The 15,469-nt window shown below is 45.8% G+C and overlaps 1 protein-coding gene across 2 annotated transcripts; it reads right to left on the minus strand.

The window, feature by feature from the left end:
* Positions 1-1,202: 1,202 nt before the first annotated feature.
* LOC135571066 (ubiquitin carboxyl-terminal hydrolase isozyme L1-like) lies at positions 1,203-14,622 on the minus strand. 2 transcript variants are annotated; one of them, XM_065016872.1, is made up of 9 exons: positions 14,493-14,622; positions 14,350-14,361; positions 10,056-10,184; positions 9,112-9,253; positions 5,908-5,993; positions 3,699-3,746; positions 3,531-3,600; positions 3,307-3,365; positions 1,203-1,800 (listed from the first exon to the last, which is right to left on the minus strand). In XM_065016872.1, the coding sequence occupies exons 1-9, from the start codon at positions 14,523-14,525 to the stop codon at positions 1,717-1,719; spliced, it is 663 nt and encodes a 220-aa protein (XP_064872944.1). In that variant the 5' UTR covers positions 14,526-14,622; the 3' UTR covers positions 1,203-1,716. The 2 variants fall into 2 exon arrangements, with proteins under 2 accessions (XP_064872944.1, XP_064872945.1); XM_065016873.1 differs by lacking the exon at positions 14,350-14,361.
* Between the last annotated feature and the right edge of the window lie 847 nt (positions 14,623-15,469).

A 15,469-nucleotide genomic window follows, 5' to 3' on the forward strand; every position in this document is an offset into this window, starting at 1 on the left:
ATAACATTTATAACCCCTACTGTAATATAACATTTATAACCCCGGTAATAACCCCTGTTTATATACACAGACATCTCACCTCGATCCACTTCTGCGCCTCTCTGAATGCAGGCTCGGGATGTCTCAGTTCGTCCAGGGGAACGTGAGGTTCCTCGCGCTCAGTCCCGGTGCTGGCCATCTCTGATAACGGCTTCAGTAGGCTATGGTGCGTTCGTGGGGTTTAAATATCCTTTCTCTGTTAAGAAAAGCTCGGCAATGTCGTCCCTTAATTCCTACCGGACAGCTGGGCTTGTTATTCCACCGGTTAAGGCTCGCGGAGGGCCCGTATCTGTTATATCAGTTATTCTACCAGGATTCTCCGTAACTCTGCGTGAGCGTCTCCCGGTTGGGCTGTAGAGGAAAATGATCTATCGTGACTCCCCACACTGCAACACGAACCAACCGGACACTAAAAATAACCTCCAACCGGCCAGGCGCGAGACAGACGCCAAGCAGCCGGTCCTGGTGCCCGCAGGACGGGGAGGATAGAAGAATGTTGGAGGGGGGGTTGGGGCGGTGTGTGTATTTTACCAACGGTGGCGTTATAATTCCGATCAGCTGGCGAGACAACGTGACGCTGCTGCCACCGAGCGACAGAGAAGCAGAAAGGTCGCGTTGATTCACCGCATCTGTAACCACGGCAACGCGCTGCCGCACGGCGTCTGTAACCACGGCGACGCGCTCCCAGCTCTGATCTGGACAAATTCCGTCCGACGACCACAGCGATAACTTTGGACTTCTGTTATTTAATGAAATTTCTTTTCAACATGTTTTTTTATTGATTTTTACAAACAGATTCATTAATATAAATACAAAATACAAATGTTTTCACATCAATACATGGGTTCATTATTAGGCTACTTAACATGATTTACATATTTCATGTCCATGGAAGTTTTTTTAGAGTCCAAATGTCTTTTTAATTCCGTTTAGATTGGTTTAAAAATAATGTTCTAAAAGGTAAAAACATAGTAGGGTTCTAGGAGTAACTGCCCCCCCGGGGATAAATATCCCCCGTAATTCACGTTACCACCACAAGATGACACCAAATTATTTATTACAACTTGGAGATAGTTCAACAAAACAGTTGACTGGGAAAGCTACTCAATTATAGTAATTACAGAAGTGAATGACTTTACATCACACAGAGGAGCGGAGAAGTGTGTAGTTTGGTTGTTTATTGGCAGTCAGCAGCACAGGAATATGCAGAAAGGCAAAGCACAGCCAAACATTGTTGCAGTGTCATCCTAACACAGTAACAACGTCATCCTAACATCGTAGTCTGACGTAACAGCTGTTAGAAACAGAGCTGACGAGTCAGATAGCAGAAAAACCTCACAGGCTGCAGATCAAACGTCTCCCTACTCCCCCCATGTAACAGGACCACCTCACAGCCTGCAGATCAAACGTCTCCCTACTCCCCCCATGTAAGTGCACTACTTTCTCAGTGGTGATCTGACTTAAATAAATCAAACAGTACAGCAGACAGAAAGTACAGCAGTAGTGACATCAACGTGACACCAGGCTTGTGCAAACTACCATCTACGCATGTGTGCTGTGGTGTGTGTGTGTGTGTGGGGAGAGTGCAAACTATGTTTCCAGTACATACCAGGTGTGTGTGTACACCATGGTTCACCTGTGTGTGTGTGTGTGTGTGTGTGTCCCTCTCCAGGGTCTCTAGGTATGACAGAGGGCCACAGCAGAGAAGCGGACCTCTCCCTCTGCTCTCTCCACAAAACCCCGACACACCCTGGCTGCATCCTGGGGAGAGAGAGAGAGACGAGAGAGATTAAGCACTATAACCGTGGCTCTGGAGCCTCTGCTAAATTAATCAGATATTTAGCAGATGTTATTGCGGGTGTAGCGAAACGCCCAGCTAGCACAACCCTCTGGTTAAAGAGGATACTCTGGGACGACGCAGTGAGCTCAATGGCAAGACGTCTGACAGATGTAGAATGTCTATATACCTCATTCCATCGTTGTTTAGATGTTGGCCAGGCATCATTATATTATGACATCTCGGGAGACGTTATCCTAATGAACACATCTCCACACTACATATTCCTGACTCTTTCTACAAGCTTCACCTGCATAGCGCTACAGGCCTGCTAGCTAGCCCTTTAGCTTCTCACATCTCCAGTATGGCTAAACACAGCAAGCTAGCTAGCCTTTTAGCTTCCCAGATCTATGAGAAATAGTCAGATTAATAACTAAATATGCCCTGGCAAATATTCTAATACTTGCCCGTGTAACCTACAACATTATCCCAGTTTAAACACATCAGTTAGCGATAGAAGGCGTGCACTCCCACATCAGCTAGCGATAGAAGGCATGCACTCCCACATCAGCTAGCGATAGAAGGTAGAAGGTGTGCACTCCCACATCAGCTAGCGATAGAAGGTAGAAGGTGTGCACTCCCACATCAGCTAGCGATAGAAGGTAGAAGGTGTGCACTCCCACATCAGCTAGCGATAGAAGGCGTGCACTCCCACATCAGCTAGCGATAGAAGGCGTGCACTCCCACATCAGCTAGCGATAGAAGGCGTGCACTCCCACATCAGCTAGCGATAGAAGGCGTGCACTCCCACATCAGCTAGCGATAGAAGGTATGCACTCCCACATCAGCTAGCGATAGAAGGTATTGGGATTAGATGAACCGAAGGTTTGACACGTCTACTGGGATTAGATGAACCGAAGGTGTGACACGTCTACTGGGATTAGATGAACCGAAGGTTTGACACGTCTACTGGGATTAGATGAACCGAAGGTTTGACACGTCTACTGGGATTAGATGAACCGAAGGTTTGACACGTCTACTGGGATTAGATGAACCGAAGGTTTGACACGTCTACTGGGATTAGATGAACCGAAGGTTTGACACGTCTACTGGGATTAGATGAACCGAAGGTTTGACACGTCTACTGGGATTAGATGAACCGAAGGTTTGACACGTCTACTGGGATTAGATGAACCGAAGGTTTGACACGTCTACTGGGATTAGATGAACCGAAGGTTTGACACGTCTACTGGGATTAGATGAACCGAAGGTTTGACACGTCTACTGGGATTAGATGAACCGAAGGTTTGACACGTCTACTGGGATTAGATGAACCGAAGGTTTGACACGTCTACTGGGATTAGATGAACCGAAGGTTTGACACGTCTACTGGGATTAGATGAACCGAAGGTGTGACACGTCTACTGGGATTAGATGAATGGAAGGTTTGACACGTCTACTGGGATTAGATGAACGGAAGAGGAACGTACCTTGATGAAGGAGTCATCCTGGGTGGTTCCATGGTTCACCGGTCCCTCCATCCTGCCATCTACACAACAGAATCACAGAGAGAGACAGAGTGTGTAAATACACACCTGGGGAGACGGGGCGGAACACCGGGGAGAGGGGGGCGGAACACCGGGGAGGGGGAGGCGGAACACCGGGCGGGGGACCGGGGAGGGGGCGGAACACCGGGACTCAGCCACACACTCACCCAGCTCATAAAGCTGTCCTTTCACATTGACAAAGGTGATAAAATGGAAGTTGACGTTATCTGCCTCCACCTGAAAGAGAGGGAGAGAAAGAGGGAGGGAGAGTATAAAAGATGAAACTATACATAAGTAACATCTGAGGAGGTCCTTATGTTGCATTGTGTTCTCACCCTGCACTGGCCCTGTGCTGCCACTTCATCATGAGCCTCTCTGATGGCCTGCAAGACACAACAATATATGGAGACACAGGTATTTACATTAAACATTAAAGAATTCAGACCCCTAGACTTTCCACACTTTGTTACATTATTCTAAAACGGATTAAATTGGGGTTTTCCTCCGTCATTAATCTACACACAATGGCCGATAGTGACAAAGCAAAAAGAGGCTTAGAAATTTTGGCTAATTTATAAAATGATATAATACCTTATTTACACTAGTATTCAGACCCTTTGCTAGGAGACTAGAAGTGGAGCTCAGGTGTATATGGTTTCCATTGATCATCCTTAAAAATGTTTCTACAGCTTGGAGTCCACCTGTGGTAAACTCAATTAATTAGGTAGGAGTAGGAAAGGCCCACACCTGTCGATAAGGTCCCACAGTTTTTTAAATATTTAACTAGACAGGTCTGTTAATTAAGAACAAAGTCTTATTTACAATGACGGCCTACTGGGGAAAAGTGGGTTAACTGCCTTGTTCAGGGGCAGAACGACAGATTTTGACCCTGTCAGCTAGGATTCGATCCAGCAACCTTCTGGTTCTCCTCTACAAGGAGTCAGTGTTCCCCAGGGCAGGGACTCTACAAGGAGTCAATAGTGTTCCCCAGGGCAGGGACTCTACAAGGAGTCAATAGTGTTCCACAGGGCAGGGACTCTACAAGGAGTCAATAGTGTTCCACAGGGCAGGGACTCTACAAGGAGTCAATAGTGTTCCACAGGGCAGGGACTCTACAAGGAGTCAATAGTGTTCCACAGGGCAGGGACTCTACAAGGAGTCAATAGTGTTCCACAGGGCAGGGACTCTACAAGGAGTCAATAGTGTTCCACAGGGATGCTGGCCCATGTTGACTACTAAAAATATAAAAAATGTTAGCCTTCAGACAAACATCACTCCAGAAACACCAAAACCAAAAATGTTTAGTCACAGTGCCTGTTCTGTTGACATGTTAGTCATCAGGGTAGCTGTGAATATTCTAAATGTTTAGTCACAGTGTTCTGTTGACATGTTAGTCATCAGGGTAGCTGTGAATATTCTAAATGTTTAGTCACAGTGTTCTGTTGACATGTTAGTCATCAGGGTAGCTGTGAATATTCTAAATGTTTAATCACAGTGTTCTGTTGACATGTTAGTCATCAGGGTAGCTGTGAATATTCTAAATGTTTAGTCACAGTGTTCTGTTGACATGTTAGTCATCAGGGTAGCAGTGAATATTCTAAATGTTTAGTCACAGTGTTCTGTTGACATGTTAGTCATCAGGGTAGCTGTGAATATTCTAAATGTTTAGTCACAGTGTTCTGTTGACATGTTAGTCATCAGGGTAGCAGTGAATATTCTAAATGTTTAGTCACAGTGTTCTGTTGACATGTTAGTCATCAGGGTAGCTGTGAATATTCTAAATGTTTAGTCACAGTGCCTGTTCTGTTGACATGTTAGTCATCAGGGTAGCTGTGAATATTCTAAATGTTTAGTCACAGTGCCTGTTCTGTTGACATGTTAGTCATCAGGGTAGCTGTGAATATTCTAAATGTTTAGTCACAGTGTTCTGTTGACATGTTAGTCATCAGGGTAGCTGTGAATATTCTAAATGTTTAGTCACAGTGTTCTGTTGACATGTTAGTCATCAGGGTAGCAGTGAATATTCTAAATGTTTAGTCACAGTGTTCTGTTGACATGTTAGTCATCAGGGTAGCTGTGAATATTCTAAATGTTTAGTCACAGTGTTCTGTTGACATGTTAGTCATCAGGGTAGCTGTGAACAGTCTAAATGTTTAGTCACAATGTTCTGTTGACATGTTAGTCGTCACGGTAGCTGTGAATATTCTAAATGTTTAGTCAGTGTTCTGTTGACATGTTAGTCATCAGGGTAGCTGTGAATATTCTAAATGTTTAGTCAGTGTTCTGTTGACATGTTAGTCATCAGGGTAGCTGTGAACCTTAGAACAAGTACACACTTTGGGAGGAAGGAGCGGTAATTGGGACATAGCCACGGTGTGTGTGTGTTACCTGGTTGTTCTCCAGGTGTGTGTGTGTGCGTGTGCGTGTGTCTACCACTGTGAATGTGTGTGTTACCTGGTTGTTCTCCAGGTGTGTGTGTGTGTGTGTGTGTGCGTGCATGAGTGTATTACTGTGTGTGTCGATCACTGTGAATGTGTGGGTTACCTGGTTGTTCTCCAGGTGTGTGGCTCGCTGGGCGGGGGTCATGTTAGCCGTCTCATCTAGAAACTTCTTCAGAGCAGAGTCCCCATCTGGCACAGAGACAGCACTGTTACACACTGGTCCTGTCTGAATCTGGCTTCCCTACTACTAACTACACACTGGTCCTGTCTGAATCTGGCTTCCCTACTACTAACTAAAACTACACCCTGGTCCAATCTGAATCTGGCTTCCTTACTACTAACTAAAACTACACACTGGTCCTGTCTGAATCTGGCTTCCTTACTACTAACTAAAAGTACACACTGGTCCTGTCTGAATCTGGCTTCCCTACTACTAACTAAAACTACACACTGGTCCTGTCTGAATCTGGCTTCCCTACTACTAACTAAAACTACACACTGGTCCTGTCTGAATCTGGCTTCCCTACTACTTTGTAAAACTACATACTGCGTACTAATCATACTGCGTACTAATCATACTACATACTGCGTACTAATCATACTACATACTATTTAGAATGTAGTGTTTAGTATAAATATAGTCAATAAGCAGCACATCAACATCCTCCCCTCATCCACACTGAGAAGGATCCTACCCTCATCCACACTGAGAAGGATCCTACCCTCATCCACACCGAGAAGGATCCTCCCCTCATCCACACCGAGAAGGATCCTCCCCTCATCCACACCGAGAAGGATCCTCCCCTCATCCACACCGAGAAGGATCCTCCCCTCATCCACACCGAGAAGGATCCTCCCCTCATCCACACCGAGAAGGATCCTCCCCTCATCCACACCGAGAAGGATCCTCCCCTCATCCACACCGAGAAGGATCCTCCCCTCATCCACACCGAGAAGGATCCTCCCCTCATCCACACCGAGAAGGATCCTACCCTCATCCACACTGAGAAGGATCCTACCCTCATCCACACTGAGAAGGATCCTACCCTCATCCACACCGAGAAGGATCCTACCCTCATCCACACTGAGAAGGATCCTACCCTCATCCACACTGAGAAGGATCCTACCCTCATCCACACCGAGAAGGATCCTACCCTCATCCACATCTACTAGATAAAGCCCAGTCTCTTCCTCAATAGAGTTCAGTGAATTCTACTAGATAAGGACCAGTCTCTTCCTCAATATTCAGTGAATTCTACTAGATAAAGACTAGTCTCTTCCTCTATAGAGTTCAGTGAATTCTACTAGATAAAGACCAGTCTCTTCCTCAATAGAGTTCAGTGAATTCTACTAGATAAAGACCAGTCTCTTCCTCAATATTCAGTGAATTCTACTAGATAAGGACCAGTCTCTTCCTCAATATTCAGTGAATTCTACTAGATAAAGACCAGTCTCTTCCTCAATATTCAGTGAATTCTACTAGATAAAGACCAGTCTCTTCCTCAATAGAGTTCAGTGAATTCTACTAGATAAAGACCAGTCTCTTCCTCAATATTCTGTGAATTCTACTAGATAAGGACCAGTCTCTTCCTCAATATTCTGTGAATTCTACTAGATAAGGACCAGTCTCTTCCTCAATAGAGTTCAGTAAATTCTACTAGATAAAGACCAGTCTCTTCCTCAAGAGGAAGTGAATTATATTAGATAAGGACCAGTCTCTTCCTCAATAGAGTTCAGTAAATTCTACTAGATAAAGACCAGTCTCTTCCTCAATAGAGTTCAGTAAATTCTACTAGATAAAGACCAGTCTCTTCCTCAAGAGGAAGTGAATTATATTAGATAAGGACCAGTCTCTTCCTCAATAGAGTCCAGTGAATTCTACTAGATAAAGACCAGTCTCTTCCTCAAGAGGAAGTGAATTATATTAGATAAGGACCAGTCTCTTCCTCAATAGAGTCCAGTGAATTCTACTAGATAAAGACCAGTCTCTTCCTCAATATTCAGTGAATTCTACTAGGTAAAGACCAGTCTCTTCCTCAATAGAGTTCAGTGAATTCTACTAGATAAAGACCAGTCTCTTCCTCAATAGAGTCCAGTGAATTCTACTAGATAAGGACCAGTCTCTTCCTCAATAGAGTTCAGTGAATTCTACTAGATAAATACCAGTCTCTTCCTCAATATTCTGTGAATTCTACTAGATAAGGACCAGTCTCTTCCTCAATAGAGTTCAGTGAATTCTACTAGATAAATACCAGTCTCTTCCTCAATATTCTGTGAATTCTACTAGATAAGGACCAGTCTCTTCCTCAATAGAGTTCAGTGAATTCTACTAGATAAGGACCAGTCTCTTCCTCAATAGAGTTCAGTGAATTCTACTAGATAAATACCAGTCTCTTCCTCAATATTCTGTGAATTCTACTAGATAAGGACCAGTCTCTTCCTCAATAGAGTTCAGTGAATTCTACTAGATAAAGACCAGTCTCTTCCTCAATATTCTGTGAATTCTACTAGATAAGGACCAGTCTCTTCCTCAATAGAGTTCAGTGCATTCTACTAGATGAAGACCAGTCTCTTCCTCAATATTCTGTGAATTCTACTAGATAAAGACCAGTCTCTTCCTCAATAGAGTCCAGTGAATTCTACTAGATAAGGACCAGTCTCTTCCTCAATAGAGTCCAGTGAATTCTACTAGGTAAAGACCAGTCTCTTCCTCAGAGTTCAGTGAATTCTACTAGATAAAGACCAGTCTCTTCCTCAATATTCAGTGAATTCTACTAGATAAGGACCAGTCTCTTCCTCAATAGAGTTCAGTGAATTCTACTAGATAAAGACCAGTCTCTTCCTCAATAGAGTTCAGTGAATTCTACTAGATAAAGACCAGTCTCTTCCTCAATAGAGTTCAGTGAATTCTACTAGATAAAGACCAGTCTCTTCCTCAATAGAGTTCTGTGAATTCTACTAGATAAGGACCAGTCTCTTCCTCAATATTCTGTGAATTCTACTAGATAAGGACCAGTCTCTTCCTCAATAGAGTTCAGTGAATTCTACTAGATAAGGACCAGTCTCTTCCTCAATAGAGTTCAGTGAATTCTACTAGATGAAGACCAGTCTCTTCCTCAAGAGGAAGTGAATTCTATTAGCTGTAAAGCATCCTGTCTATGACATCACTACATGTTCTAAATATCACATACTATAAACATTCTATTTTCACATACCCAATCAGCTTACTACTACGAACGCAAGTATGGGTATTCGACATCCCCCCCCCCCTCCATCTTGGCTCCGTGCAGTACCGGTTACTACTCACCATACTCTATGTGGGTGGGGTTGTTGGCGACTGCGTGCAGCAGAGCCACGGTGCCACAGGAGTTGACCACCGTCTGTTTCAGGAAGTAGAGGTCAGTACCACCCGACACCTTCCCAGCCTGCTGCTGCCGGAACGACTCGTGCTGAAACACACGCCGTTATCATCATCATCATGCTACATCAGAGTCTCTCAAACACAGTCCTGGGACCCCAGGGCTGAGGTTTAGTGTCCTGGGACCCCAGGGCTGAGGTTTAGTGTCCTGGGACCCCAGGGCTGAGGTTTAGTGTCCTGGGACCCCAGGGCTGAGGTTTAGTGTCCTGGGACCCCAGGGCTGAGGTTTAGTGTCCTGGGACCCCAGGGCTGAGGTTTAGTGTCCTGGGACCCCAGGGCTGAGGTTTAGTGTCCTGTGAACCCAGGGCTGAGGTTTAGTGTCCTGGGACACCAGGGCTGAGGTTTAGTGTCCTGGGACCCCAGGGCTGAGGTTTAGTGTCCTGGGACACCAGGGCTGAGGTTTAGTGTCCTGGGACCCCAGGGCTGAGGTTTAGTGTCCTGGGACCCCAGGGCTGAGGTTTAGTGTCCTGGGACCCCAGGGCTGAGGTTTAGTGTCCTGGGACCCCAGGGCTGAGGTTTAGTGTCCTGGGACCCCAGGGCTGAGGTTTAGTGTCCTGGGACCCCAGGGCTGAGGTTTAGTGTCCTGGGACCCCAGGGCTGAGGTTTAGTGTCCTGGGACCCCAGGGCTGAGGTTTAGTGTCCTGGGACACCAGGGGTTGCACATTCTGAGTTTTGCCCTAGTACTACACAGGAGATTCAAATAATCCAATCAAGCTACTAGAGCAAAATAAACTAAATGTGCATCACCTTGGGGTCCCCAGAACAGAGTTTGCTCCACATCACTGCGCTACATATTTCCAACATAATAAAGATACTGCTAGATCATTGGTTACCTGTTGTGTCAGAGGGAAGAGCAGCATGAGGGCGCAGCTGGGAGAAGGTACTGAAGACACTCCCTCATCCTCCAGCCCCAACACATCCACGAAGCCCCAGCTACCACACACCCCCAGCCCACTGAGCACCTGCAACACAGTCAAACAGAATATTAACAGGAAGGTTACCTATCAGTCTCTAGAGACCATCTAGAACACCGCTCAACACCAACATGCCAGATTAGAACCACCAGAACACAAACATGCCAGATTAGAACAACCAGGACACCAACATGCCAGATTAGAACAACCAGGACACCAACATGCCAGATTAGAACAACCAGAACACAAACATGCTAGATTAGAACAACCAGGACACCAACAGGCTAGATTAGAACAACCAGGACACCAACATGCCAGATTAGAACAACCAGAACACAGCTCAACGCCAACAGGCTAGATTAGAACAACCAGAACACAGCTCAACACCAACAGGCTAGATTAGAACAACCAGAACACAGCTCAACACCAACAGGCTAGATTAGAACAACCAGAACACAGCTCAACACCAACAGGCTAGATTAGAACAACCAGAACACAGCTCAACACCAACAGGCTAGATTAGAACAACCAGAACACAGCTCAACACCAACAGGCTAGATTAGAACAACCAGAACACAGCTCAACACCAACAGGCTAGAATAGAACAACCAGAACACAGCTCAACACCAACAGGCTAGATTAGAACAACCAGAACACAGCTCAACACCAACATGCCAGATTAGAACAACCAGAACACAGCTCAACACCAACATGCCAGATTAGAACAACCAGAATACAGCTCAACACCAACAGGCTAGATTAGAACAACCAGAACACAGCTCAACACCAACAGGCTAGAATAGAACACAGCTCAACACCAACAGGCTAGATTAGAACAACCAGAACACAGCTCAACACCAACATGCCAGATTAGAACAACCAGAACACAGCTCAACACCAACATGCCAGATTAGAACAACCAGAATACAGCTCAACACCAACAGGCTAGATTAGAACAACCAGGACACCAACAGGCTAGATTAGAACAACCAGGACACAGCTCAACACCAACAGGCTAGATTAGAACAACCAGAACACAGCTCAACACCAACATGCTAGATTAGAACAACCAGGACACAGCTCAACACCAACAGGCTAGACTAGAACACAGCTCAACACCAACAGGCTAGATTAGAACAACCAGAACACAGCTCAACACCAACAGGCCAGATTAGAACAACCAGAATACAGCTCAACACCAACAGGCTAGACTAGAACAACCAGGACACCAACATGCCAGATTAGAACAACCAGAACACAGCTCAACACCAACATGCTAGACTAGAACACAGCTCAACACCAACAGGCTAGATTAGAACAACCAGGACACAGCTCAACACCAACAGGCTAGACTAGAACACAGCTCAACACCAACAGGCTAGATTAGAAAAACCAGAACACAGCTCAACACCAACAGGCTAGACTAGAACAACCAGAACACAGCTCAACACCAACAGGCTAGATTAGAACAACCATGACACAGCTCAACAACAACAGGCTAGATTAGAACAACCAGAACACAGCTCAACACCAACAGGCTAGATTAGAACAACCAGAACACAGCTCAACACCAACAGGCTAGATTAGAACAACCAGAACACAGCTCAACACCAACAGGCTAGATTAGAACAACCAGGACACAGCTCAACACCAACAGGCTAGATTAGAACAACCAGAACACAGCTCAACACCAACAGGCTAGATTAGAACAACCAGGACACAGCTCAACACCAACAGGCTAGATTAGAACAACCAGGACACAGCTCAACACCAACAGGCTAGACTAGAATACAGCTCAACACCAACAGGCTAGATTAGAACAACCAGAACACAGCTCAACACCAACAGGCTAGATTAGAACAACCAGAACACAGCTCAACACCAACAGGCTAGACTACAACAACCAGGACACAGCTCAACACCAACAGGCTAGACTAGAATACAGCTCAACACCAACAGGCTAGATTAGAACAACCAGACCATCTAGACAGTGTATCTGGAACTCACCCAGTCAATGACAACACTATTTTATTTTATCTTTATTTAACTAGGCAAGTCAGTTAAGAACAAATTCTTATTTTCAATGACGGCCTAGGAACAGTGGGTTAACTGCCTGTTCAGGGGAAGAACGACAGATTTGTACCTTGTCAGCTCGGGGACTTGAACTTGCAACCTTTCGGTTACTAGTCCAACGCTCTAACCACTAGTTCTATATAGTAGAACGTAAGCCTAAAGTATCAAGTTGCTCTGCGTACACATCACTGACAATCTGAAATGGTTCACCCTCACAGACAGTGTGGTGAAGAAGGATGAAGAAATGTGGCTTGGCCCCTTAAAACCCTCAAACTTTTACAGATGCACAATTGAGAGCATCCTGTCTGGCTATATCACCACCTGGTAGGGAAACTGCAGGGCTCTCCAGAGGGGGGCGTGGTCTCCCCAACGCATCACCGGGGGCAACCTACCTGCCCTCCAGGACACCTACAGCACCCGATGTCACCGGGGGCAACCTACCTGCCCTCCAGGACACCTACAGCACCCGATGTCACCGGGGGCAAACTACCTGCCCTCCAGGACACCTACACCACCCGATGTCACCGGGGGCAAACTACCTGCCCTCCAGGACACCTACACCACCCGATGTCACCGGGGGCAAACTACCTGCCCTCCAGGACACCTACACCACCCGATGTCACCGGGGGCAAACTACCTGCCCTCCAGGACACCTACACCACCCGATGTCACAGGAAGGCCATAAAGATCATCAAGGACAGCAACCACCCGAGCCACTGCCTGTTCACACTGCTATCATCCAGAAGGTGAGGTCAGTACAGCTGCATCATCACCACCCGAGCCACAGCCTGTTCACCATGCTACCATCCAGAAGGTGAGGTCAGTACAGCTGCATCATCACCACCCGAGCCACAGCCTGTTCACCCCGCTATCATCCAGAAGGTGAGGTCAGTACAGCTGCATCATCACCACCCGAGCCACAGCCTGTTCACCCCGCTATCATCCAGAAGGTGAGGTCAGTACAGCTGCATCATCACCACCCGAGCCACTGCCTGTTCACCCCGCTATCATCCAGAAGGTGAGGTCAGTACAGCTGTATCATCACCACCCGAGCCACAGCCTGTTCACCCCGCTATCATCCAGAAGGTGAAGCTGGGACCGAGAGACTGAAAAACAGCTTCTATCAAGGCCATCAGACTTAAATAGCCATCAGTAGCAGCTACCACCCTGTTACTCAACCCTGCACCTTAGAGGCTGCTGCCCTGTATTAATGGAATCACTGGTCACTTTAATAATGGCTACCTAATGCTTTGCTTATTTCATATGTATATACCGTATTCTATTCTACTGTCAATGCCACCTGACATTGCTCATCCTAATATTGTTATATTTATTAATGCCATTAGTTTACTTTTAGCTGGGCGAATTGTTAGATATTACGGCACTGTTGGATTTTGGAACACAAAGCATTTCGCTACACCCGCAATAACTGCTAAAATGAGTACGTGACCAATCAAATGAGACCAATCAAATGTGACCAATCAAATGTGTATGTGACCAATCAAATGTGACCAATCAAATGTGACCAATCAAATGTGATTTACAGAGGCGTTAAATGTCCGTTAGGTAGAGAGGGTAGAAGTCGGAGATGGTTTGTTGAGCCCGAATTGAAACTCTACACGGTAATGGACACTAAAATGTCCATGATGACTCGGCAGAACATGCCTCAAATCAATAATATTATAATCACTAACGTTAAGCATATATCCGCTGATCTAACGTCTTTATCAGAACATTATTACCGCACGGCAGTCTGTCCCAAATTAATAGCGATCTACTTCAAATCAGAGGCAGAGACAAGTTGATCTTTAGTCGCGCTCGCTCTCCATCCTTCCATTCAGACCACACCCTGTATCCTAGACACCGGGTGGGGCACCAGGCGCAGCGTGGCAGAGATGCTACCGGGGAGAAGGACGGTAGTCTACGAGGGAAAGGCTCTATTCTAACGGAAGGTTCATCTCGTGTACCTCTTGTCGCGCTGCCGTTCAGATGATAATCTGATCCTAACTAGTATTTCTAACTCCAGACCGAGCCAGGTCCATAATAACCCACCTGTTGGTTATGTCATGTTGTCTGGTTGTAACGTCATATACACAACTGTCATCATATCGGTTATGACTCAGCGATATTAAATACACACCTTGTTCAGCATCTGAAACACAGACAGACAAAGAGACATTATTTAGACAGTGAGAGACCGTTAGAACCGAGCAGCTGCGTATTTTTAAGTCTCAGTCTTATGATATACGTATTAAAACCACATGTATTATGATGGTTCTCTACCTCCGGGTTGATCTCCATTGGTTGCCACTCCATCCTGTTCGGTAAGGTTCGGTCCCGTATATCGGTATGTTGTCAAATCTGCTCTGTCGCAACCAGCTGCTGTTTGGGCGATATGATCACACCGCCACTGTCCACCCGCTTCATATGCTGCCAGTCATATTCCATTGTGCCGTTCGGCGGGGGTGGACGAGAACCGGAGAAAAAGCCAATAGATCCTCCCGTAGCCTCGCCTCGTCTGTAAACAAGAGAATACATATTACAGTGAAGTATTGGAGGTGAGGTGAGAGAGAGATGTGTGTGAGTTGTTCTGTGTAGTTTTAACGAGCAGTCTAGAAGGTGGACTGGTCCAAGCCCGACACAACAGTGGACGCTTCAGTAGCGCAGCTGAGTCTGGTGGGTAATGGGCGCGTTCGAGCAGATCACTTTTGTCAGATGGTCAAGTCTTTCGTATGTTGCGTTAGGGGGGGATAGAAATGGACCGTGACTTGTGCCTACATCATGGCCGTGTTCGAGAGGACCAACACGACTGCCGACTGACTGATCTACAAATCACCTTGAATCATAAATGATGACTCGTTATTTGTAGATCAGTCAGTCCCAATGATTACCCATGATACATTGCGTTTTTTGATCCTCTCGAACACAGCCGTTCACTGCATGAACTTTACAAAAATCATGTGATCGAAAGTCATTATGTTTTGACTGCAGACAACTGCAAAATGTTGTAGTTGCTCTTTACCATAGAGAATGATAGAAGCCTCTAGCGGCCCAAAAGGTTGTAGTTGCTCTTTACCATAGAGAATGATAGAAGCCTCTAGCGGCCCAAAAGGTTGTAGTTGCTCTTTACCATAGAGAATGATAGAAGCCTCTAGCGGCCCAAAAGGTTGTAGTTGCTCTTTACCATAGAGAATGATAGAAGCCTCTATGATAGAAGCCTCTAGCGGCCCAAAAGGTTGTAGTTGCTCTTTACCATAGAG

Source organism: Oncorhynchus nerka, unplaced genomic scaffold (assembly GCF_034236695.1).
Source record: "Oncorhynchus nerka isolate Pitt River unplaced genomic scaffold, Oner_Uvic_2.0 unplaced_scaffold_811, whole genome shotgun sequence".
NCBI lineage: Eukaryota > Metazoa > Chordata > Actinopteri > Salmoniformes > Salmonidae > Oncorhynchus > Oncorhynchus nerka.

Excerpts from the sequence above, each read along its gene's own strand:
- LOC135571066 (XM_065016872.1), bottom strand. The coding sequence starts at position 14,525 with ATGGAGTGGCAACCAATGGAGATCAACCCGGAG. Across the intron at positions 9,254-10,055 it reads TCTTCCCTCTGACACAACAG|CACGAGTCGTTCCGGCAGCA; the intron begins GTAACCAATGAT and ends CGTGTGTTTCAG. Across the intron at positions 1,801-3,306 it reads AGGATGACTCCTTCATCAAG|GATGCAGCCAGGGTGTGTCG; the intron begins GTACGTTCCTCT and ends CTCTCTCCCCAG.